General features: G+C 44.0%; 1 protein-coding gene across 5 annotated transcripts in view; it reads left to right on the plus strand.

Moving 5' to 3' along the window:
• Positions 1-24,540, plus strand: part of ASB2 (ankyrin repeat and SOCS box containing 2) — a 52,938-nt gene that overhangs the window by 18,864 nt on the left and 9,534 nt on the right. For 4 of the 5 annotated variants that reach the window (XM_065685554.1, XM_065685553.1, XM_065685552.1 and 1 more), the window contains exons 2-8: positions 6,476-6,734; positions 8,280-8,384; positions 13,375-13,541; positions 14,194-14,349; positions 15,864-16,109; positions 18,064-18,235; positions 23,051-23,612. In XM_065685554.1, the coding sequence (XP_065541626.1) occupies positions 6,496-6,734; positions 8,280-8,384; positions 13,375-13,541; positions 14,194-14,349; positions 15,864-16,109; positions 18,064-18,235; positions 23,051-23,612 (1,647 nt within the window). In that variant the 5' untranslated portion in view covers positions 6,476-6,495. Of the gene's footprint in view, positions 1-172; positions 457-6,475; positions 6,735-8,279; positions 8,385-13,374; positions 13,542-14,193; positions 14,350-15,863; positions 16,110-18,063; positions 18,236-23,050; positions 23,613-24,540 lie in introns of those variants that run through there. The other variant, XM_065685551.1, reaches the window with a different exon arrangement.

A 24,540-nucleotide genomic window follows, 5' to 3' on the forward strand; every position in this document is an offset into this window, starting at 1 on the left:
CTCAAAATTATATGGCAATTTTTTTTTTCTTTCTTTCTTTAGGTTTCAGAAACATGTCCATATATGGTCTACTTGTCAGGGACAATAAATAATGATATAATAGAAAGGCCGGCTTTGTGTCACTTAGCTACAGGATGCTTGATGAAGTGAAGTTCTTCAGATAATGCAACAAAGAAGAACTTTAGGATGGGTAAAAGTTTCTGTCGCACATCTGTAAGTAGGAAATCTGAGATTCAGAACAACTTACATTTTGGCTTGTATTCGCTGATCATGGGGTGATCCAGAAATAAACTCCAGGCTTCAAAGCAAGACTGTTTCAAAGCTGTCCTGCAGTTGATTGAAATACCCAGTCAAAGCAGGGAGATGAAGACCAGGAAGGATATTCTGAATTAGGACTTAATCAAGAAGATAACCCATTTCAACAGTATTATTACCCTTTTATTTCAGAACAAAAAGGTAATGCAAATATGCATGTTTTGAACTTGTTTAGCATTTTCATTCTGTCAGTTTGCTATTTCTATGCAAATATTTATTTATGTAGCAGTTTGTAACCTAACGCCATAACACCATGCGCCCGTCTTGGGAGTTTTTGTGGCTTGCCTTTGGTTTGGATTTTGTTTCTTTTTATTTTTGTTTTTCAAAATGAGCCATGAAACATTCACTGGTTTTAATCAGAACTGTAGCTCTGTCATTTCCTTTTCATTTTACTTGCAGGTGATGCTTATATCTTTGTCCCTAGAGTAGCCTGCTCACAAATCATTGCTGTAGTTACAACATGCTAAAGTACAGCTTAGTGTGCAAGGCACAGTGTAAAGAAAAAACATAACATCAGCAAATGATTTCTTTTGTTTACAAATTTCCAGTTGGAATGACATGAAGCTGATATTGCACTGATTGCTGTGTGCACTACTGCTTTCTGAGAAGCAATAAAAGCTTGCAGGTATATGTGTTTCCAGTAAAGAATTCATGCAGAATCATGATTTGTTGGCATCATAACATATGTCAGACTGATAGGTGACCTGTTTTGACCTGTTTTGACTGCTGGGGCTGGACAAGGGAATTTGTTTGCTTGGAGGATTCCTCCGGGAAGCTTGGTTTTGCTCCTTCAGTACTGGGCTAGAACTTGAGCAGCTTGCATAAGCTGTCATTACAAAGTATGTTTGCCTGTTGCCACAGCCAGACAGCAAGAGGTGTCATTCTTCTGATGCCTCAGCTCTGGCAGATCTGATGGGCATGGAAATCTCTGTTTTTAAAAAATTATTTGCTTCCCAGTAGCAGTTATGCAACACAATATCCTTGGAGAATTGCAAAGATTTATCTGGAAACCAACCTAAAATACAGAAAAAATGTGAATCCTTCAAGTTCTGTAAACTGGTCTCGTTTCCATTGCCAGCAGAAGATCTGGCCTGAAAGGTGCCACTGTAAGAGCTGAAGTGGAGGCTTGGTTTAATGTGAAGGCTTCCAGCCATGTTTACCTTCCGTCCGTGCATGCTCCTGCTGCTTTCAGAAGTAAAGGCAAACATGTAGAAAAGCAAACACGTATCTGCAGAAGCTGGGGCTCAGGCATTCTTTGCAAAAGGCAAACCAAGTAAGCTGCTCCCCTTCTCTCTCTTGTGCAGTCTCCAAAGACTTGGTTTCGGTTTTAGAAATGTGTTTTATTGCACCCTGAGCCATGAATACTGAGGTCCTATGTTGAGTTACAAGCCAACTAGGGTAAACTCAGTGCAAAGGCAGGCAAAGTCTCTGGCTCTGCTCCTTCAATGACCTTGTCACTCACCTGCCACCCTCCTCTGACAGCAATAAGTAATTCTGCTAATTCTGCTGCCTTGGTTATATTGGAGGAGGACAGACAGCCTTGCTAAGCTTTTCTTTAAGGAAGTACTATCAGTGGGGACCAGTTGTTTCAGATGCTAATGGCACTCAATAGTTTGGTTCTGCATGTTTATAGCCTGCTGTAATCCTTGTTGTTTGTTTATGTTGCATCAGGGATCAGAGGCCCATTCTCCTAAACACTGTATGTTGACAGAGCTTGTAATCCAAATATAATAGCAATCTACTTGTGTTTGTCTGTGGCTTTTGCCATAATGTGAGTGGTTACTAGTAGTCACCCTGGTGAGTGGTACCTCTGGTTTCAGAGATCTGCCAGATACATGCTCTGCCCTGCTCAATTAACACAGGGCAGAGCACTGCAGCCTGGCGCTAGAACAAGTATTTAATTTCTAGCCCTATCTTCTGGTCACTGTATGCTGCCAAGTTTCCCCTTATGACACAGGTCTGGTTTCTACATCTAAATAAACAAACTCTGACAGAAATCAGGATGACAAAATTAAGATCAGGTCCTATGTGGAAATGACGGTAAATTTAGATCCAGAAGATCCTGTCAGACTGAGCCATTACAAGGCAGCACAGGCAGCAGTATCCTAAGACGTGTATCTGCCAAGAGAGATCACTAGTGAAGTGATTCAGAACTAAAGGCAAAGCAATATCTAAGGAATAATACAGGCATTATACTCACAGCTTTAAAAATCAGGTTCTCTTACAGCAGATGGGATGCTGTGTGCTACATGTGTGTGACTCTTGGGCTGCCACACGGATGCAGGGGACAGCCAAATGTTAAAACCTCCCTCAAAAACCTGAAGTTAGGGTGAGCAGTAGTCCCAGCATTTAAATCATAAATCTGATTCCAGAACTTTAAACCTACAGTAAGCAGGCTTAGAGTAAGCAAATCGATTCAAGGTGCATTTAGAAAGACCACTTTGGCCAGATCTGACTTATCCAAAATGGTTCAACAATTCCTAGCAACAAAGATTGATTTTTTTTTCATAACTTCATTACAGAAGGTGGAAAATACCTAACTTATAGCGCATTAGTCTAGTGGGCTTTCATAAAGTCATGGTTGCCAGTTCACCACTGGCCTCAGATGGGGTAACCTTAGCCCTGCTGTGTCAGCTGAGCTAGGGTAGGTCTGGGCAGCTGCAGGAGTGCCAGGGGATGCCACCAAGCTTAGCCACAGTGAAAGAAGATTGAACTGAATGAGGCTGTGTTGCATCAGCCTCCAACTGAGGGCATGTGCTTGGCCTGTCACCACAGCTCTGCTGGCTCACCGTGGCTTGCTACAGAAATAACTCTAACCAGTGCCTCAGCCCTGTGGTTCTGCAACTTCAAACAACAGCATCTCCAGGTAGAAGGAAAGGGTGATGGCTCTGCTCTGCTCCGCTGAGGCCATCGCACAAGGGAGCCAAACTCAGGCACACCACACAGGTCTGGCTGAGGAATAGGGTGAAGGAATGGCTTCAAACCCAACTAGAACAGTCTCTGCAAGGGTTCAGGGCAGCCAAGGCTGTCCCTCGCTGTCAAGGTGGGCTCAAAAGCTCCTGCAGCCCGAGGATGTGACCCTTACACCTTCACTGGAGTTGTGCCAGTTAGATGAGCAGAACTGAGAGCTTGCTTTATTCTAGGCCCTTCAAATTTTCTCCCTGCAGGATGATTCAGTGGTGAGAGCTGCAGCCAGCACTGTTGTTTCTGCACTCTGTGGGACTCCTGTCAAAATATTTAGCTTAGCAAGAATCACCAACACACAGGGGAGCTTCTCCCTTTTCTCTCTGAGTGGGTAGGACCCAGTTAACCAGTACAAAGATAAGAGGGTGAAATACAAGTGATCCTCATACTCAAAATCTTCCTTTTCCCTCCATATACTTTAAAGAGGTTTGACGTAAAAGGAGGAGGGAGGGAAAGAATCCCAGAAATGGTCTTTATACCCAGTTTCACTGGGGATTTGGTGATGCAGCTAGCCAGTTATCTCCTCTGTGCCAGACTGTTGAGTTGTGATGGCAGTGGTCTCAGGCCTGACTGCCCACAAAGGGAGTCTGACACCAGCTCAGAAGCACAGTGAGGCTGGACCCACTGCCTGCTCTGCCTCCTGTGCCATTGGGATGCCAGTGGTGGGTCTGGGAAGGATCAAGAGGAGGGATCTGTGTCCCACAGTGCAAAGGTGCAGGTTGCCCCCTGAGAGGAGCAGTCTCCTCTCCACTCTTGCCTCCTCCAAAGAGTCATTGTGCATCACCTCCATTAGGAGCTTATGATGAGATCCTGCCCTTTCCACTGACTGCTTAGTTTAGTGTCTGAGTCACCACTGGGGCCAGGTCCCTACACTGAGGCTGGATGCTGCAGACAAGCTCTCTGACTCCTGCCCGTGGATTTCACACATCTGCAGCGTACCAGCTTCTAAGTGAGTACCTAGGCTGACAGACATTGTGCTGCCCAGCATGCCAGAGTTGAGCAAGCCAAGCAGCAGCAGGAGCTACTGGGACAAAAAAGCTGTGTCGAGGTACTTGGCCAGCCACTGGCTGGAGCACAGCCAAGGACAGGTACTGAAGCAGCTGGGGTGCGGGGCAGGCAGCGGCTCTGTGCAGGAGGTATCAGTAGTTTGGTGCCTGGGCTTGGCTCCCTGGGACAGTGAGGGTCATAGCAGAGCTGAGGCACACCAGCTCTTACTGGAGAAAGGAGCCAGCAGCAGCCAGGAAAGACCTGACTGAAATAAAAGAAAAATCAACAAAATTGTGTTGCATTATTTAGAGCAATGGAAGGTTTTATTTTGGCAGTTTTCATGGCTGTAAAATACAACCCTTGTTGTTAAAAGTCATAATGTCAATCTGAAATCTGCAGGGCTTCTCTACCCTTTTCCACTTCTGGGGAGTGCTTGGAGCACTAGAGGTGGCTGTTGATATGGGAGATACTACCATTTCTGAAGGGGAAAGCTTAAATCCAAGATCTTAAGTCACTTATGGCTTCATTCAAGCTCTTTCAATTTCTTAAAACAGTATTAGTTCCTTCTTTAATTACTTTTTTAATTATAATCAAAGAAACAAACACAAGTGTCTTGACACACATAGATACTGCCATTTGGAGAAGTTCCATTTCCTCCAGGTCAGGATGTGCATGCAGCAGTGAGGACTGCTAGAGCAGGGTGATTTCCTGTGTGAGACTTGTGGCAGACTGGGCCCTGCTGCCATCAAAGTGGGTGAGAGCCCCTGGGAAGCCAGGCTGCCCTGGGCTCTGGGTGAGCTGGGTCAGAGCCCAGCCTGCTGCAGGGAACCCCTGCACAGCGAAAGGGAAGGGGAGCTGAAGGCTTTACTCTGTCAGCAGTGCTGGTGCGGTGGGAGGCAGGTGCTGATGGCAGGCTGTGTGGCTCTGCCATCCTCATGCATGTGGTTCTGCCTGCCCATGGGTGAACAGGGGCAGGGACTGACAGCCCCGGGGAGGACAGGCAGCTTTGTCAGCAGCCCCCACTGATGCCCTTCTCCTCTCTGCACCCATGGAGTTACCTCCACAGTCCGCTTCTGTTTCCTGCCTGTCCTCACCTGTCTTGTCCATGTCCTCCTGCGCAGCTTGTACCCATTGTTCTCCAGTTTACAGAGTTCTCATTCAGTGCTCATAAAAAGCAAACCTACTACTCCTCCCTGGCTGTCATCCTTTAACAGAGGCAAGCTTTTCCATCTCCTACCATGAAATAAGACTTTGGCTCTTGAACTCTGGTGACCAGAGTGCTCTCTAGAATCCGAATGAGATCCTGCTACAGCACCATCCAATTCACGGCATTAATACTTCCTTATTACTGCTGGAAAACTGCAGTAATTTGTGTTGCCTTTGCTTTTTTTGACTCCATGTTGTGGTGATGGTTCACAGTCATTCTGTAACTGCTGAGTGTGCCCTGAGAATTCCCCCTTCTCTCATTTCTAGCTCTCAACCACCAGTTTTTAGAAGAGAATCTGACTATTGAGTTTTAAGATCATGACCTTGAACTTCGTCCTGCGGAAAGCAAAAAATCAGAAGTGAAACTGATTAGTGTGATGTTGCTCTCCTAGCTGAATGAAACAAAGTCACTTCAAAGAATAGATTTGCATGTTGCTTGAGAGATCTCCAGATAAGGTGGAAAAAATTACTCCGTTAAGTCTCTTCGCACTTCGTGGAGAACATGCTCTTGCAGAAAACCAGCAGACACACAAACCTCTTCCCTTAATTTTCTGCAAGTAAACCAAGAAATAAGCAAAATAAAACACACAAAATTCACAAAAAACCCCAAATCAAAACAAACAAAACAACAAAAGAGATGTCTATTGGCATTCTCCTAAATAAAATAATTTCAAAGCTGTATGTCTTAAATCTGATGGGGATTTCCTTTAGCTGTTTTTCTCTTTAGCCATCGTAACCAGAATAAGTAAGTAAAAGCCTGCCTTGCAGGCAGCAGCTCCCTTCCCTTTTTTAAGCTGAACCAGTTACTTTTATGTGATAGAAAGGAGTTAGTTCATCAAGTTTTACAGTTAAGTGCAGATTTTAGCTGACAATGTTCTTTCCCTGGTGGAGGATTTCTGAGGGGTTTTCTGGTGAATCTAATCAAGAGGCAGAGCTGAACAAAAACACGTAGTTGAGTTCCTTACATTTTCCAGATTATGATGATCATAATTTCCTTTTACAGGTAAGCAAAATAAATAAGAAATGGCTACAACGGCAGCAAATGCTCAAAGACAAACTATAGGCTGTGAGGAATACAGTCTGTACAGCAGCCTGAGTGAAGATGAGCTCATAAAGATGGCCATCCAGCAGAGCCTGGGAGAGGACCCCGTGTGTCAGCCAGACGCCCACCAGAAGTCGATAGTGGCACGTCCCAGTGAGGCAGCTGCCCCCAGCCACTCCAGCTGCCACAACCCAAACTACCACATCTACCCTTGGCAAAGGTGAGTGAGCGCCTGCCCGAGCTGTGCCATCCCAGCAAACACCCTGCTCAGCGCGAGAAAACAGCTCTCCCTGTCAAAACACATGCTTTCTAATTAGCTTTACAGAGCAGCTGCTCTGCAAGTCTGTCATTAGTTTGAAAGCCCGACTCTGCTATAAATACGATGAGGTCAACAGTTTACGCCCTCACAGCAAATGAGAATTTGCTTGATGTTGTCTGTTTTAAGCAACAAAATAGGAAAAGGGACACTGCTACAGGCTTCCCTGAAAGACAGGCAGCCCTGCTGAAGCCAGTGACTCCTTTCCCCCACAGGGACACACTGCACACTGAGCTTAGGTTTTGCCAGAGAGGGAGCACAGCACTTGTTACGGGAAATCACAGGAGAGAGGCCAAAAATAGGTATATAAACCAGTGTGAGCTGGCTACCCTCTAGACACTGCAGTCTTTAAAGGATGTAGTTCTTTTAGATCAGAGCCTGACCTCAAGCACACTACTCTCAGCCAAGAGCTGCTCCAGACACCAAAGCGTTGCGGCATCCCCCTCCCCTGCGATGCTGGGCTGTGGGTTGCAGAGCCCTGCTGACAGTTTCAAACTCAGACATTGTTCTCCTTTCGTTTCTTAAAGGGCAGATTTCTCAGGGCGGGGAGGGAAGAGGTTATAAAGTCACTCCAAAACCAAGGAAAAATGTATTTTTAAATCAATTTTTTAAAATCAGCTGGGGATAACTGAAGTTTTGTTCATCCTTTCACATAACTCCATCAACCTCTGTCACCTCAGTCATTACCACCTGCGACTGGTTTCCAAGGCTGGGAAACAGGACAATTAGATGAGTAGTAAATGTGTTTCATAGCTGCAGAATCGGGATGCTGTACAGCAGCCAGTCCTGCTCCCACCAAAGGTCATGGCTTCTCTATGCTGTTACCATTCACTTGTGCTGTCAGCTCTGCCACGGGGACCTGATGCTGGGCTTCCCTGGCCATTTGGTCCTGTTCTCCTTGGGGGTCCTCTGACACCTGCTATTTTGGCAAAAGGCAGCATCTGCTTTTGCCTCAGCCCAGCAGCATTTGACCTCTGGCTGGAGGAAAAACCTCTGCAGCTCGTAGCTCCATATCTGTAGTGGTTTTGAACTCTTCTGCCACCTAGGAATGCCAAGCTAGAAACAGAGATGTCACCGGGGGACTCTGGGTCCTCTTCCACCCCCACCTCCAACCTCCTTGTGTGGCACTTCAGAAGTGACGAATGTCACCTCACCTTGCCTCATGCCTGCTTCCTGTGTGGTGGTGGTAGGGTTAACCTCACTGTTGTCTTATATGGTCATTTGAATCCCCTGACGCTTCCTCAGAGGGCCAAAAATAAACTCAAGCTGTGCGAGCAGCTGAATCCAGCGCGGAGCAAGCTGTGCCCATCTGCTTTTGTTCAAAGCCCTGACCGGCAGGCTTTCTCACTTTGTCTCTGTGGATGCGTGTCTCTGTTTCTGCCTCAACATGACCTGTTTCTCCTATTCAGAATATTTCTCTCTATTTCATTCATGTCATCACCACTCCAGACTGGCAGCCCAGCCGAGGGGCCGTGCTCAGCCATCCAGCTCAGGGGCAGCCTGGGGGGTCAGGCGAAGGTACGACGGCAGCCTCTTCAGCTCATCCCAGCCCGTGTAAGTGCCTCCCGCTCCCTCTCCTGCCTTCCCCCATGGTCAAAATAAGCCTTGCTACCCACTCTCCCCCTTAGATCTTCTGGGTGGTGATAGTGTTTGGTAGGGGAAATAGAGGTGCCTTTCCACTCTTCCTTCTGATCTCCCAGCTGCCATGGATCATGCCCAGGCTGTTACTGGTGACCCACCTCAAACCTCCCTTGTTGTTGTCTCCCTATTCATCCCTCTCTCTCTCCAGTGCACATGTCCTGGGGACTCTGGGTCATTTGGTAGCTCTGAGGTGACAGGGACAGCAGGGAAGGGATGCCTGTGCTATTTATTTATATAAGCTAGTTCCCGTATCAACACAGTAGATGAGGCAGGCAGGTGCCGATAGTTACTACATTAGTGTCAAGTTCACAGTACAAATATGGGGAAAGAGTGTGGGAACCCAAGATTTTATTGCAGTAGATAAAGAGGGTGAGAAAGTCCAGTCCTTTGAAGCAAATATTTTATAAATGCAGTGCCTGTTCCCAGCAATACCCCCACTGTCCTGCCACCCTGAGGAGGGCTAATAGGGGGATGTACTACATCTTACCTACCCAAGGAGGAAAACAGTGTGACTGACTTCGATCTTACTGGCCAAGTTTTTCTGTTGGTGGAGACCATAGACAGTCTTAGGTGAACACAGACAGGGATGAGGAAAACAGACAGGCAATGGGGTGGCCCACGCTCTGCCCCAGTGCCTGTGTGTAATGGAAATGTTTGTACCACGATGGGTTTATTACAGTTCTCTGCAGGGCAGAGTAGATGCATGCACCTGCCTTTAGCAGAGAGGAAAGTGTTGTAGGCAGCACTTTTGAGTTCTGCAGAAAACTCTTCCCTACCCAGTTCAAATTTACTTTTTTAATCCATTTTACAAGTCTCCCCTGGATTGTAATAACTACCCCTCCACCACTCTTCTTCCTTTCATCCCTCACTTAGCTCTAAAGTACCCCCACCTCAGTCTGCACTGTCACCGATCCAGGCTCTTTCCCTGACTTTACACTGACCTTCCCCTCCCTGACATTGGAAAAACCTCATTTTGCTGGAACATGAAGCCTCCCTCGTCCCTGTCACCTGCCAGCTCCCTTTGGCCATACTGAAATCACATCTTCTTACTAAGTGTTCTGCACATCTTGCATGCCTCTGCTGCTCTGTGTGCAAAGACCAGAGGGCAGGCTCTTTTTTTCTGCCTCGTAGCTCAGTAGAGTTCAAGCCACAAGAAGGCTTGTGTAAGGCTGGTAAGCTGGCCCTCCTCTTCTACCAGGTGAAATCAAACTGTGGGTGGGAGGCCACAGGAAAACATGATGGCATGACTTTCTTATAGCCCTGGTCTTAGAGCCAGGCAGGGATGATAGCTGGCTTCATCTGGGAAGATGATGTTCCTTCATGCTGCCTGCATCTCATCAGGCTGCTAGGAAAAGAAGGAGCTTGCTTAAGCTTTCTGTGGTCCACAGAACGTATTACTCAAGATTCTGAACTGACCACACCATGCATCTCACCTACAATGGGTATTTACTATCTTGGCCTTTGAAATGCAGTAATTCTTTTGAGTTACCTCTAAGATTAAGATTTCATCAGAACTCCAGGCTTCCTCTATAGTTTTAATACTCTTTTTTTTTTTCTATATCTCATGAAATCTAAGTGGCAGAATGTGTTGGTTTTGCAGCAGCCAGCTGTGAACCAGGCAGAAAATAAGGATTTCACATAGAGACTCATTAAACTTTCTGTACTAATGTGGAATTTTCTCGGCTAAAGCATCTATAGCCTGGTCCAGCAAACCCCCTCATCTTACTCAGGAATCATTTAAGGTCAAGGAGCCTGGCAGAAGTTTGCTTCATTCAACATCCAAGGGCTTAAGCGGATAGTAACTGATCCTTCACACATTTTTAACCCTACCACACATCTGAGGTACTCTGCTTTCACTGAGCTCTCAGCTAAGGTGATTCACCTTGCACTTGCTGTGTGCCAGCCCCTTGTACGGGCTCCTGCCATGGCCCATCTGGCATGCAGTAACTCTTTAAGTGCTGGTAACTATTATGTGCCCAAATCCTGAGCTCTCTGTGCTGCCCTGCATGTGTAACATGAACCTTTGCACAGAATAGCAGATGGCTTCAGCAGTCTTGTGCCAGAGGCTTTTGAAAACGAAGCTCCCACACCTCTGCCTCCTCTTGCAGCCAAACATGACAATTGCTGCTGTTAACTGACTTCAACAAAATGCTCAATTTTGAAAAATTGTATAAAAATCTATTATTTAGATAAGACTAGCAATTTTAGATTTAGTCCCCGGGGCACTCTAAATAGTATGGAGATACAGCAGCATCCCTGGGACCTCTGCCCGGCTGCTCTCAGAAGGTCAGTTGATTCCTCCTGGGTGGGCTGTGGACAGGAAGGCAGTTGCCTGCTTTAGCTATCTCCTCAGGCAAAACACCTGCCTTTGTGTCACACAGCAACCCCCATTCCAGTGCTGCTATTTTTGTGAATTTGCTGTCTTGAGATCACTGCTTCCAGCTATAGATATGGAGCAAGTGGCACCATGTACTTTTTCACCTAGGAAATGGTGTCTTTCCCATTCCTTGGCACACACGTCGTGCTCACCTGTTCCACTCCAGGCCCCAAGTTTATCCTCAGAGAAGCAGCTCGGTGACTACTTTCAGTGCTAATATCAGTTTATGGCACAGATTGGGCTGTTCTGGGCAAGCTGAAATGAGTGACGCCTGTGTGGTTTCAGGCTGTTGGTCTCTCCAGCCCCTGCAAAGCAATGAAATCCAGTGCTGCTCCTGTAACTTGCACTAAATGCAGAGGCTGTGTCAATGATCTGCTTTTTGAAGACTCCTGTGCTGAGCTGCCCACATTTTTCTACCTCTGATCTCACTGTTTTGTCATTTTAGACCTTCTTTCACAACCAGAGCTCCTGGCTGTTCCCATTGTCACTGCCCTGCATGACCTTCATCGCATGCTGTATTCCTACCCAGGCGATGCCAATCTGAGATACACAACTCCCTCTCCATTCTCTCCAGCTTCAAGGCTGCACGATTTTCTCTTTAGAGTTAGTTCAAACCACAAACTCTCCAGTGTTTTCAATATCTTATTCTTCTCTGAAAAGACAGCTCACATTAAGTTTCTACAAGTCCCCATTAGAACTTAAAAATATGCTTCTTCCTTGTGGTGTTTGCAGTCCTGAAGCTTTGCTGTTTGGTGCCTCAGAATAAGGAAGCAGTGGCTGCCTTCTCCCAGCACAGCTCAGCAGGAGCACAAGCAGATGTTAGTGCTGGAAGGCACAGCTGCTGCCATGCACAGAGCTACTGTCTGCCACTGCCATGGGCAAGGATCCTGCCTGCATCGGCTGCAGGGTACCAGCTCCCTGCCTCTGCTGTGCTGCTGGTGGTCTCAGTCAGGGTTCAAAGAGGAAGGCAGGTCCTGCTGCAGTCACTGCTGATCAGGGGTATGATGACTGTCAGGTAGCAGCTCTCACTGTTGTTGTGCAGAAGGACTGGTGTGCCCATGTCAGCCCTGCTCTGCAATTGCTCTTACACAGCTTGGGGAGATAGGTTGCTGCCCAGACTGTGCAGAATGTATGCTTGGCAAAGGGAATGCTTGTCAGAGCAAAGCTCACTTGTAGGCTGCTCCTTTTGTCTCACTTCTGGGTGGCATGGAACACGCTTCATGCTTTTTTGTAGATTTTCACAGTGAGACTCTTCTTGAAAGCTTCAGAATTAGGTAGCACCAAAAAAAAAAAAAAAAAAAAAAAAAAAAGAGGACTTTGATGTTATTTGTATTTTCTCTGGTAAACACTGAAATATTGTTTTAACACTTTTCAGTGATTCTACACATTTCAATGACTTTCGGCTCAGAAGAGGTTTCAAACTATTCCCTCCGTCCCTAATATTTTTTCATTCCTTTCATTCCTTGCACCTAGAAGTTACTTGGCCCTCTGGAGCCTGACAAGGGTTTGCTGGGTTCAAATGGTCTGGAACATGAACCGCTTCACAGCTTGGCACCAGGTCCCATTGCAGTTCCAGAGGCCCCTGACTGTTGTAGTTACTGGGGGAACTGCTAAGTTGGCTAAGAGGCTTACAAGAGTGGTCTTGTCAATAGAGCTAATGGGTCTTCTCTCAAACAGGCTCCTAAAAAGCAGATTTTCAGAAGTATCCAACACATTTTTGAAGGTCTGTAATGTCTGAAGTAGTTATAATTTCTGAAAAAATCAGTACTCAATGCTGAAATAACAGCTAGCAATCTCTAGGGCATGGTCATAAAGGGCAGCTCAGAATTTCATTTGGATGGGTCGTTTTATTGTTTTAATCCTCCCTGGCAGAAGAAAGGAGAGCCCAGACCAACACCCTAATGTTCACACAGTCTAACCAGACCTCTCCTTTCGTCATAACTGGACTGGCTAACTTCTGAAAACAGGCTCTCATAAGAGAAATGGGAAGTATCTTCAAAATACAAGAATAAGATTTATTGAGAACCTCTGCTTTAGGGATTAGCCACATGCAAATCAAATTTAAAATTTTCTTCAGGGATGAACAGGGGCAGTTCTCTTCAAAGCTGATCTTATTTAAGAGATCTCGTATGGGAACACCTTGCTACATGCGATAGCAAATGACAGGGTGATGCAATTTTCATAGCCATGGACACGCATGGCAGTGTACAGAGCAACTGTAGAGCTAGCAGCCCCCAACTCCAAATATTTAAAGCATTTATGCCAGAGATTAGTCACACCTAAACTTCCCTTACACTCCAAGAGGTCAGCACTTTCAGTGTTTCTTCTGAACTGTTGTGAATGGCCAAATCATTTGAAGTCAAATTTTACCTAAACAGTCACTGTAGCGAGACACCTTAGGGCAACAAATACTTATTGTATATCCTGTAGATGTTCAGTATTTTGGCCAAATGATACAGTGATGCTGCTGCCAAAAGCTTCTCTGTAATGATGAAGCAATAATAAAGTTTTAATCTTGTTTTAAAGAGAACTCGACCCTGTAGTGGCAGCAATCAAGAATGGAGATGAAAAAGCAGTAAGAAACATGATGAAATCAGGAAAAGATCTTTCTGAACCTAATAAGGATGGCTGGACACCCCTCCATGAAGCTGCATACTATGGCCAAGTGGGTTGCCTGAGCCTGTTGCAAAAAGGTCAGTGAAGTTAAAACTAATTCATTATAAAAGGGAAAATAAGTATCTGAATTAACTAAAAAGCAGAATTAACAGCAGCCCAGTCCTCATCAGGGACTGTGTGAAGCTTTCTTTCAGCCTTTCTGATATATTCACTTCATCTTTTTGAGCATAGCTTTCCAGGAGGAAACCTCTAAAGTCAGGATCTTCAGGAGAAAGTGATATCTGAATAGATCTTGCCAAGCTCTCAATTTCTTACAGTAAAACCTTTAGCTGAGCTCTTGGCTGTTGTGAGCTGCTCAGCTGCCACAGCTGACAGCAATTACCCCACTTCCCACTCGCTGGAGATCCATCCCAGCACCTCTTCTGGTGCTTGAAGGTGATAAGCCACTGTAGTTTGTTTTGAAAGTGCTACTGAAGAGCAGTTAAAAACTTTCTGTATCACTAGTGGCCATAGCTGAATGTTTTCATCTAAGCTGGTGACTGATGTAGATACTTAATCAGAATTATAGTACATTTATAGTATATTCTTAGTTTACTTTGCTCATGGAAAAGGAAAAGAAATAAACAACAAAACCCCACTAAAAACTCCAAGAATTTTGAAAAGTGATGATGATGCAGGTACTTCTGCATTACATGCCACAATGACTTTGCGCTTGCTGTTTCTCCACAGCGTACCCTAGCACAATCGACCAGCGCACCCTCAATGAGGAGACGGCTCTCTACCTGGCCACCAGCCGGGGCAACCTGGACTGCTTGCTTACCCTGCTGCAGGCTGGGGCTGAGCCTGACATCTCCAACAAGGCCAGAGAAACGCCACTTTACAAAGGTGAGTGGCTGCTTTTCCAGGGATGCTGAGCTCTTCTGGCACCACCAAGGCAGAGCTGCAGGATACCTTGTGATGTAGGGCTGAAACTCAGCAATTAGCCCCCATTTTCTACCTCCCTCCAGTAGTCCTCTGTCTCCTATGTCTGACACCCTACGCCATGGCTTTTCTTCTTATTCACACCAGAGGCAGTATCGCTGGTCACGCTGCAGGGTGCAGGCTGTGATTTGCTGCTGAGATCAGTGAGGTGTGAGGTGTGAGATGCTTAGAGGCCCTAAGCACAGGGTGTCTGCACAATGTCCCAAATGTATGGAAAGCTGGATAGTATGGGAATATGTATGCTTTTCTAACCAGCAGGACCTAAGTCACTGTTAGATGTGGGAGTACGGTAACTGTAGATATGCCAGTGATTCTGATACTGTGTGGGCCAAGCCAGGCTGTGTTCTATGAAAGATGCATAAAGCTATAAAGAATTCAGAGAGGTAGTTGGTGTTTAACATGAACATGTTACTTTCTGTTGGTCAGAAAGAGTACTTTCTTTAGCTGAACAGTGTTACATCCATGGTATCACAAAGATTCCGAGAAGGAGATGATCTCCCACACCTTCATGTCCATCCCTCTTTGACTGACTGCTCATGTCATGACTAGTTTTAGCACTCTAAAACATTAAAATCACATATAAGTGATTGAAACTAGTGGCCTCTGAATCTGGATACCTGGCATCTCAGGTTAAAATGCTTTCATTTCACAATTCTGGCTTATAGTCTGCTACAGGAAAGGTGTTCACCTATGCATTAAACACATAGTAGTGGTAGTAGTACTAGCACTCAGTAATAATAAAAGCAATAATATGAAATCACCCTTTAGCCAGAGAACAGCTTACTAAGAATGTACTAGTCTTGATGTAAAATCTTCTAGTCTATGATCAAAACAAATTGTCGTAACAAATTAGTCATCCCTTGTATGTAAGCAAATTAAATTCTGCAGAGCTGTGCATAGGTAATTACAGAAGTATCTAATCATGAAGTTGTTTTCAGTGCATGTGACTCCTGTGTATGGGAAAGGAAGCTGTGGAGGTATCCCAAGGGAAGAGTCAAAACCAAAACATGGGACCTCTGTGAGAAAAGGTTACTATTATTTCAATGAAAAAAATTCAGCAATTGTTATGGAATGTGCTACCCTCTCTTTCTGTACATTGTACAACAAATGCTATTTGGGGTTTGAAAATGTAGCTGTTTATTCTAGGTACCTTTGTTTGGGGGTCCCACTGAAAGGTGTGTAGAAACCTCAAGATTTGGGATTGAAAAAGCAATGGAACAAATAGGTAGAATAAACCCCAACAAGATACTATTAATTATCAAGAAAATACCTATAGCTCAGAATGGTCTTTGATCTTACTCACTATGGCCTAGTTGTATTATATTGCCTTATCACTGTGGTGCATGAACTGGACACCATAACATCCAGGATCATTTCAAAAGCCTTCCTAATCACTTTCCTTTTTTTTTCCAAAACAGCTTGTGAGCGCAAGAATGCAGAGGCTGCAAGACTTCTGGTACAGTACAATGCTGACACCAACCATCGTTGCAATCGAGGATGGACTGCTCTCCATGAGGCTGTCTCCCGAAATGACCTGGAGATTATTGATATACTTGTGAAAGGGGGTGCCAAGATTGAGTCTGCAAATGCCTATGGGATCACTTCTTTATTTGTGGCAGCTGAGAGTGGGCAGCTGGAAGCTTTGAGATACCTCGCAAAATGTGGTGAGTACAGTTGTGCTGCATCACCTATGCAGGCTCCTGTGACAGAAAAACTAAGACACGGAGAATTATGGGAACTTTGAAATATCAAGAATTAAATGAGCAAACCTTGTTGCTCCAGGTGGCTGAATTGTGTAGAAGCTTTCAGAAAGTGTGGTCTAGATATATGAACTTCTTCAGCATTCATTCAACGTCAGCTACTTTGGGAAGTAATATGGGGCTCTCCAATTGCAGTATCTGACAGTTTTCAAAACCCATATTGCTGCACATGTGTAGCCTAAAACCCAATCAGTCATAAAAGGCAGCTATAGCTGGTGATAGATGGCAGAAGTTGAATATTAGCCAACCCCATCTGCTCATAAAGATGTGCAGTGATGGGCAAGGTTAGCTCTCCTCCACTAATGAATCCTACTGAAAATAGTTTAAGTACTATTGTACAGTTCTTGCATTAACACTAAGGAGAAGCAGAAACTCTCCCCATGTGTATATGTTCAAACATATAAACAGTGACTTTGAATCTAGTTTACACTAAACTTAACTTTTACTTCTGTACTCATGTAAAACAGCTTTACAACAAGCACAACAGACTTTGCTACTATTCTGAGGCATATTTTATTTTCACTGTGGACTAATGTCTTGAACATAGGCAAGAGCTGTGTCCTGCACTTGTGGAACAAGAGCTAAACATTGATGAAGAAAAACTTCTGAAGCAGTTAGTGTGGCCAAGAAAGATATGAGAGTTGGGGAACAGAAAATGTGTTCTGCTGTCCAGCTAGCATTGTCAAGTCAGTTTTATATGACCAGTTAGTCTATCATACTGCCCACAGTTTTAGAAACTAAGGCAGAATGTGATTTGAGTTTCAGCTTAAACAGCTATTAGGATTTCCTTAAAGTTCAATTTTGAGAAAAATACACAGGAGAAAATCCAATAAAATGGTCCAATTTTTTCAAGCCCTGAAAAACTCCTCAGAGAATCCCAGGAATGCATTTTTTTATGATGAGCAATGTTCATCATAAAAAGGATTTCTTTTTAATTTCTTTTTCATTAGGAACATAGTCCTGTGTTATGTTTTGTCACAGAAATTTCCCTGATGTTCCCAGCTACAACAACTTCAAAGAACCAAACACAACATATGTTTCAGTTTGGGGTGAGAGCACAAGGAAATGTCCTCTTTGGCGTGGAGTTTTCATGATGAAACAGGAGACTGATTGGCTTCTTTACTGGGGTTTAGAAGCAAAAATCCAGTGAACTGTCATTCCCATTTAGGATACACATAAAGCAGCCTTCCGGAGGACATGAGGGTACACTATATTACAGTTGAAACACAGGATTTCAGGCTGTAAGTATCTAACACAGAAAAAGTTAGATTCCAAATTGTTTGTGGACAAGAAGTATTAGGTCTTGGTTTATAGTTGTATCATGTTTATTATGAGAAGCACACAGTAGAACTCAAGAAAAAACGACCCCCAAAATCCTAGAATCATTGAACAGTTTGGGTTGGAAGGGACCTTAAAGATCATCTAGTTCCAACCCCCCTACCATCGCCAGGGACACATTCCATTAGACCAGGTTGCTCAAAGCCCTGTCCAACCTGACCTTGAACATCGCCAGGGATGGGGCATCCATAACATCTTGAGGCAATGTGTTCCAGTGACTTACCACCCTCACCGTAAAGAATTGCTTCCTAATGCTGAATGGAGCTTGGATTCATGACTGGGACATAATGGTTTCCACCCAAGGTTAAACTTTCCCTCATAAAATTCATGTCATATTCAAAGCCAGTGGAAAACTATGGTAGAACTTTAGATAACTGATACAACTATTATCTACGATGACATCTCTTTCCACCACACTTAGTAGCTTCAGTGTCATGGAGATGTACATGTTCATTCAAAGTATGTTATTTCCATCTGATTTTGACCTTTTTGTTTTACTAAGATTTTTTTTTCTTCATAGGTGCTGATATAAATACTCAAGCTAGCGATAACGCCTCTGCTCTTTACGAAGCTTGTAAAAATGGACACGTACATATTGTGGAGTTTCTTTTGTCCCAAGGAGCAGATGCTAACAAAGCCAATAAGGATGGCCTGTTACCTCTTCACATAGCAGCCAAAAAAGGGATTTGCAAGTAAGTTTTTAGTTCATTTCATAATATAGTTTTTCAGAAAAGAATACAGCGTCCTCATGAAAATTAAAATGTAATGTCCCACATCTAATTCTGAGCATTGCAAGCAAAGGAGCTGCCAATGAAAACCAGGTTTTCTGCTTGCAGAGCTCAGGTTCAAAATTATAAACTGATGAGTGTGATTGTGGGTTGGGGTTGGGTGAGCAGGAATATGGGTGCAAGATTCATTTAGCTTTGCCAAGATATCATCAATTACAGTTAAATAACATCATGTATCTTGGAAGGGGATTAAACTGTGCTCCACAAAATATGCTTGAGATGGAATAAAAAAGCATCGGGGTCGGGGGTTTGGGGTTAGTCCTCAATAGCTATTACAGGATAGTTTGCAATTATTTTCCTATGTGAGCCCATTGTGATTCTTCTGCACAAGCAGAACATGCTTCATTCATCTCTGTTGTGTTCAGGTTTTATTAACAATAATTCAGATGCTGACAGCAGGAAGCGGTTAAGTGAATCTCTAGGGCATTAGTGAGAATGTTGTTAGAATATGGTGTCCAGCTCTGGTATCCTCCCTTTCAGAAACCTTTCAGGAAATCAGAAAAGCTTCAGAAGAGAAGTAAAAGAATTACTCATGGTCTGGAAAATAGACTTTAATACTGAGTTATTAAATGACTCTTAAATGCATAAAAAGATCCAGTGGTTTGTTTCTGAAATTTAATGTATTTGGGATAGAGCTGAGCACATTCTTTAAACAGTGAAGAAGGTAACTAATGGAAAAAATAACTGTGAATTGGGTAGATTTACCACTCCACTGAAGTACAGGTGTTTATAGGAGGCGGAGAAACAATACAACGCATGATACAGAATATCAGTTTAGAAGATGCTGTTTAGGGATGGGATTGTTGCACAGTCATGTAAATAGTGTTTACCTTGCTCTTTCAAGACCTAGGATATTGCAGCATGCTTCTGAGCCTGAACTCCTGAGCATTTACTCCTGATCTTAGGGCAAATTTATCTCCTGCCTTTAATCCCTCACTGCTGGAAGGGTGAGTCAACCACAGTTGGTTTTGCAAAACACAGTCACATCTGGAGGTGATAGGCCCTTTTGGTGACTGTAGTGAACTCGTCTGACTATCACAGTTTCTATAAAAATCCTTTCAGCAGTAATCAAAGCAAAAAGTATATCCCGCTGCAAAGACTGTTTCTGGATAGTAAAGCTATATTTGCAAACAACTGTTAGAGCAGATTCTCACATATTTCACCATGTCTGAGGAATGAAAACTTTTGACAGCACTACACCTTCCCATAGCGTCTTTCATCCTAGCATTTAGGTCTGCTTGGGAATCCCAATATAGCTTCTTAAATCACTTTAATAGATGTGAGGGTATTAATTTTCTGTAGTTGGAGTAGGCCTACTCCTTTGTGCAAGCTGTGTATTCTAGAGGACAGCCCAGTGTGAATTTATGTAATTGGTTTATATGCTTAGAGCATGTACATGGATACCATGCATAGAATAATGCAGGCATGATTCACAATTTTTTCTGGGGTTTGAGTTACAAGGACATGTTCTTGAAAAAAACACATTTGAGATGAGAAATGTGCCAAAGACAGAACCCAGTTCCAGTTGCTCACTTCCAAAAAAGTTCATCTGAAGGTACAGTAAGTTGATCTGAATCCAATTTGTACAGTCAGGACCAGCTCTCAGAATCTTTTCATTCCCTCAATAGTGCCACTTCCTAACCTGTAAAGAAATTTACATGCTAACTCTTCAATCTGAGGCCATCCCCATGTTATGAAAGGGCCTGATTCAGACCTCACATCTATTATTCCCCAAACCCAGCAGCATAAATGAGATCAGAATTCAGTCCAAGCTCTGAGTCCTTGAGTTGTAGAAGACTGAACACAGATTTTTGTCCATAACTGCTGCAAACTAAGTGCAAAAGAAAGAAAAATTAAAAGGATCTTCTCTTATAAATATTTATCTAAATGACAAAGCTTTAGCCTAATTGGCTGATCACTCTTAATTGTTTTCGCATTCAGTAAAATAACACCCTTCACAGTGACCTCTGTATTCCTGCAGATTTAATACGTAATTCTGTAGGAATTCCATGCTTCAGCTTTTTGCCAGAACACTAAGGCTCCCTACCATCGAAAAGCCAAGAATGTGGTCCCAAGGCTCAACTGTCAACTCTTGTTGCATGGTGTTTGTTTATTTTAAATGACACCTTGTCAATAGTGACCTCAAATTCATAAGGGTCATCTCATCAGCTGTAAGACAATTGCAGCCAGTTTAACTCTTTACCCCTCAGAACTGAGATGCTGAGAAGTGAAGACTTTGTGAAGTGTGGGCAGATTTACTAAGTAAATACAAGTCATTAGACTCTTGACACACTCATACTAAGAATATTCTGCCTCCTTCTCCACATAACTTCTAACAAATAGAAATCACAGAAGCAGGTGTCAGGAATAAGGGGAAACTCAACATTAGTTTGAACCTATACCTGAATCTCAGCCCTGTGACAGACCTGGGATGTGGTCTGGCTTGTCCGGCCTTGGCTGCCTTCACTTGAGCTGCCTTCTCTCTGGTGAGACCGGAAAGACTGCAGAGGTGGAGGCACCATTATTACTGAACCAACCCACTTTGGAGGATGAGGAAGAGAGACAGGTTCAAGCTACAAAATTACTCTCTGTTACAAATTTGATGCTTCCTGCTTTTCCTCCCTAAATAAATGTGTGGTACAGGGAGTGTGCTGAGGTCTGGGACACTGCAGCATTTGGATGCAGAGACTCAGCTTGCCACCCCTGCAGTGAGGTTCAGGTCCCCGTTGCAGACAGAAATGATGCAATGCCTCTTTAACTCAGATGTGAAGAGCTGGCTGAAGCACATATGCTGGAGTGAAAGAACAAAACAGACCCTTAAATCTTCAAATCAGTTGATCATGGGATGACTAATGCTAGTACTTGGCATGGTGTCCTCACAGTGCTCTGTGCCCTTTTTGTTATTATGGCTTTTACAGAACATTTGCTAATGGTGGGACGTTGCCAGCTCACCAGCACCCAAACCTCCTGCTCCCTGGTGAGCATCACAGCACTACAAGATTAGTGAGGCTGCTTGGGGGTGTGTGTGTGTGGAGCACTTAATTTCCCAAGGTATTTAGATGTTTACATATTTTAAAAGGCCGTTTTGTTTAAAAATGAGAAGTAGAAGTGACTTGGAGACATCAACAGCCCATCATATAAATAGGAACATAATCCTGTAAAGTGTTTTGCATCTTCAACTCATATTTCAGCTTCTGGGGGTTCAGTCTTTCACAGGATCATTTTCACAGGATCACAGGACCATCACAGACAAAGGTTTTTCTAAGGCTAGCACTTATATTTCACTTGTTCATTATGTAAATATATGTTTGAGGTCCCAGTGCTGAGACCAGCCATTGCAGTCAAGCTGAAGATATGCAGCTTTTTAAAGGAGACATACTACATGGTAGAAAAATAAGCTTTGCATGTCTGTGTTAGAACTGTTGACTGCTAGATAGACGAGTCTGCATGGGATGAAGAGGAGAAGGTGTGCTTTGCTTATTAGCTTGCTCCCACAAGTTCCTTTTTAGATATCCCTCTCTCCACAGGCATTACATAGGGAGCATGGGCATCTCCTGACACAGTAGGAAGACTCAGGTTGCATGGTCCCCCGTCTCTTTCTGGAAGTAGGTTAAGGTGACTCACCTGTGCTTACAAAATCAACCTAGCGTGGTGGCTAAACCACCCAACTTTATGAGCAGGAAGTGATGATTTAACCCATGGGGCTGGTCATGCAGCTCCAATAACAGCTAGAGAGATGTAAAAATAATCATGGATTTGCAACTGTGGGGCTCCTGTACATCGTATATTTGCACTTGACATTACATGAGAGCAGCTTGATTTATTTTGCTCTATTTAAGGCCACATCACACTTTCCAATAACAATCCCTGTTTACTGAGGTTTAGGACTTGGCTGTACATCTTTTCTCCCTGGGCTAAAGCATGAAAAGCAGCTTGGAAAATATTTTCATTTGTTTTTCTCCTCTTTCTGAATTGTCTTTTTGGCTCCCTGTGATCTGGGATGGCCATTGATAGCCCCATGGCTTTGCCACAACCAAAAGCCACATGGCAAGGACCTCCAGGATGGGGATGAATCCAGGGTAATAACAAAATTGTAAAATTTGGTGGTGAGGCCTGGGAACCAAATGTATAGTCTATCCTTGTGCACTCCTGCAAAGGAAGGTTTGGTTTCACCCCCTTTCTGGTCTCAAGCCTCCTGCTGTGGCTGTGACCCATGATGCCTGCCAGTGATGTGTGTTGACACACTTCTCTGTGGAGCAATACAGCAATCCCAATGGAGGTGGGAGATACAGCCTGTCTGGTGGCACCTTGGCCCGCAGGCTGTGCCTGTTTCTCCAGTCCTACCCACAGCATGGTGATGAAGATGCAGAATGTTTGGGGGATCCTGGCCTGGTGTCTGCCATTTGGCGGTGGCACCTAAGAGAGGTTACAACAGCATAGGTGAGTGCTAGCACGTTGTCTCTTCCATCATAACTGCCCCTGTAGCTGCCAATACCTCGTATAAACTGGGTGATAATTTCAAAAATACTTGTTTCCTCCATGAAAGAGGCGGTCACACAGCTGACAGGTTTCAAGTTCACACCCCGGTTTCTCCCAAAGAGAATTTTCCCTGTGGCCAAATTAGCAGGCTCTCTCCTATGGAGAGCTACAAATTGTGTGGTTGTAAATGCCCTGGATCCCCTGGAGCTCACTGCTGTCCACTGACTCTCCACCCGGCAGAATTGTCTCCATGCTGATCCCAGTGACCAGCCGCACCCGCATCAAGCGTAGTGGTATCAGCCCCTTGCACTTAGCAGCCGAACGCAACAACGATGACATCTTGGAAGAGCTGATCGATGCTGGCTATGATGTTAACACTTCACTGTCCAACGAACGGTCCTGCCTTTACGAAGACAGACGCACCACCCCCCTCTATTTTGCTGTTTTTAACAACAACATCTATGCAACAGAGCTCCTGCTGCAAGCTGGAGCCAACCCCAATGTTGACCTTATTAACCCATTGCTCATCTCCATCCGCCATGGCTGCCTGAAGACCATGAAACTGCTCCTTGACCATGGAGCAAACATCGATGCCTATATATCAAGCCACCCCACCACATTTCCAGCTACCATCATGTTTTCAATGAAGTACCTATCTGTCCTGAAATATCTGCTGGATCTGGGCTGTGATGCAGGTTCCTGTTTTGAGTGTCAGTACGGAAATGGCCCGCACCCTGCACTAAATTACAGACGGGACAGACTTCATGATCCTCAACTGTCCAAGGAGCCAACCGTAGTTCAGGTAAGCACTGCCTGGTCTATTGGTACTTCTGAGGGTGTCTCCTACTCACATATCGTCTTGGCAACTTCAGTGTATTTTTTAATTCCATCTTTCCTGTGAGAGAAGATGCCTTTATTCTTACTTTATTTACAGAAAAAAATGCTTAATAAGAGTCCGTGAACATTTCAAGGCCATGTTCAATGACATCAGGATGGTAGGCAACAGCCGTTGTGGCCCTAGCTTGAATTTACAGTGAATTATAGCCATCTTGACAGCCTTGCTGTCAGCTCTACAGTATTTTTTTCCTCTGGACCTGAAGTGCCAGGAGTGTCAGGCAATGTCATACGGGTGGTAGAATATGGGTGGTAGCATATGGGCAGTCTACTTGCTTCTTGGTTTATTTGCCCTGTAAGATTTGTTTTGTCTGATACGGAATTTAAGCTCCTGGCTAAATTAAAATTGGTGCTTCGCTTCAGGTAGGTAAACCAGTGAATGTAAATAGTTGTAATTTTGAGCTCTACTGGATAGGCAGCCCTGGAGAGAGAGAGTAAATTGTTAGCTATATGACTGTGAGTTATATTTGAAGTTTTCAAAAGAGATTAGGAGATTTATATCCATGATTTCAAAGCCAGTTACGGATTTTAAATATCCAAGTTTTACACATATATCTTTGCAATACTTTCCAAAGTGCAGCTGGGCTTATCTTCCATTGGCCTGGAATTGGATTCTCAATACCCTAAAGGATTTTGTATAATCTAAGATTACACTTTTTTTCTGATCTCTGTATATTGACTCCTTCCAACATATCTCAAACAAAATCTGATCTTCCAATCAAAATTTGCTACCCTTCACCATGTAACATGATGAAGAAATCTCAGCACATCATTCTTCCTGTTTTGCAAAGAATTAGGGAAGAAATAAATTAGCTTCTATCTAGTTTAAGTATAGT

Source organism: Lathamus discolor, chromosome 6, assembly GCF_037157495.1.
Source record: "Lathamus discolor isolate bLatDis1 chromosome 6, bLatDis1.hap1, whole genome shotgun sequence".
Lineage (NCBI taxonomy): Eukaryota > Metazoa > Chordata > Aves > Psittaciformes > Psittacidae > Lathamus > Lathamus discolor.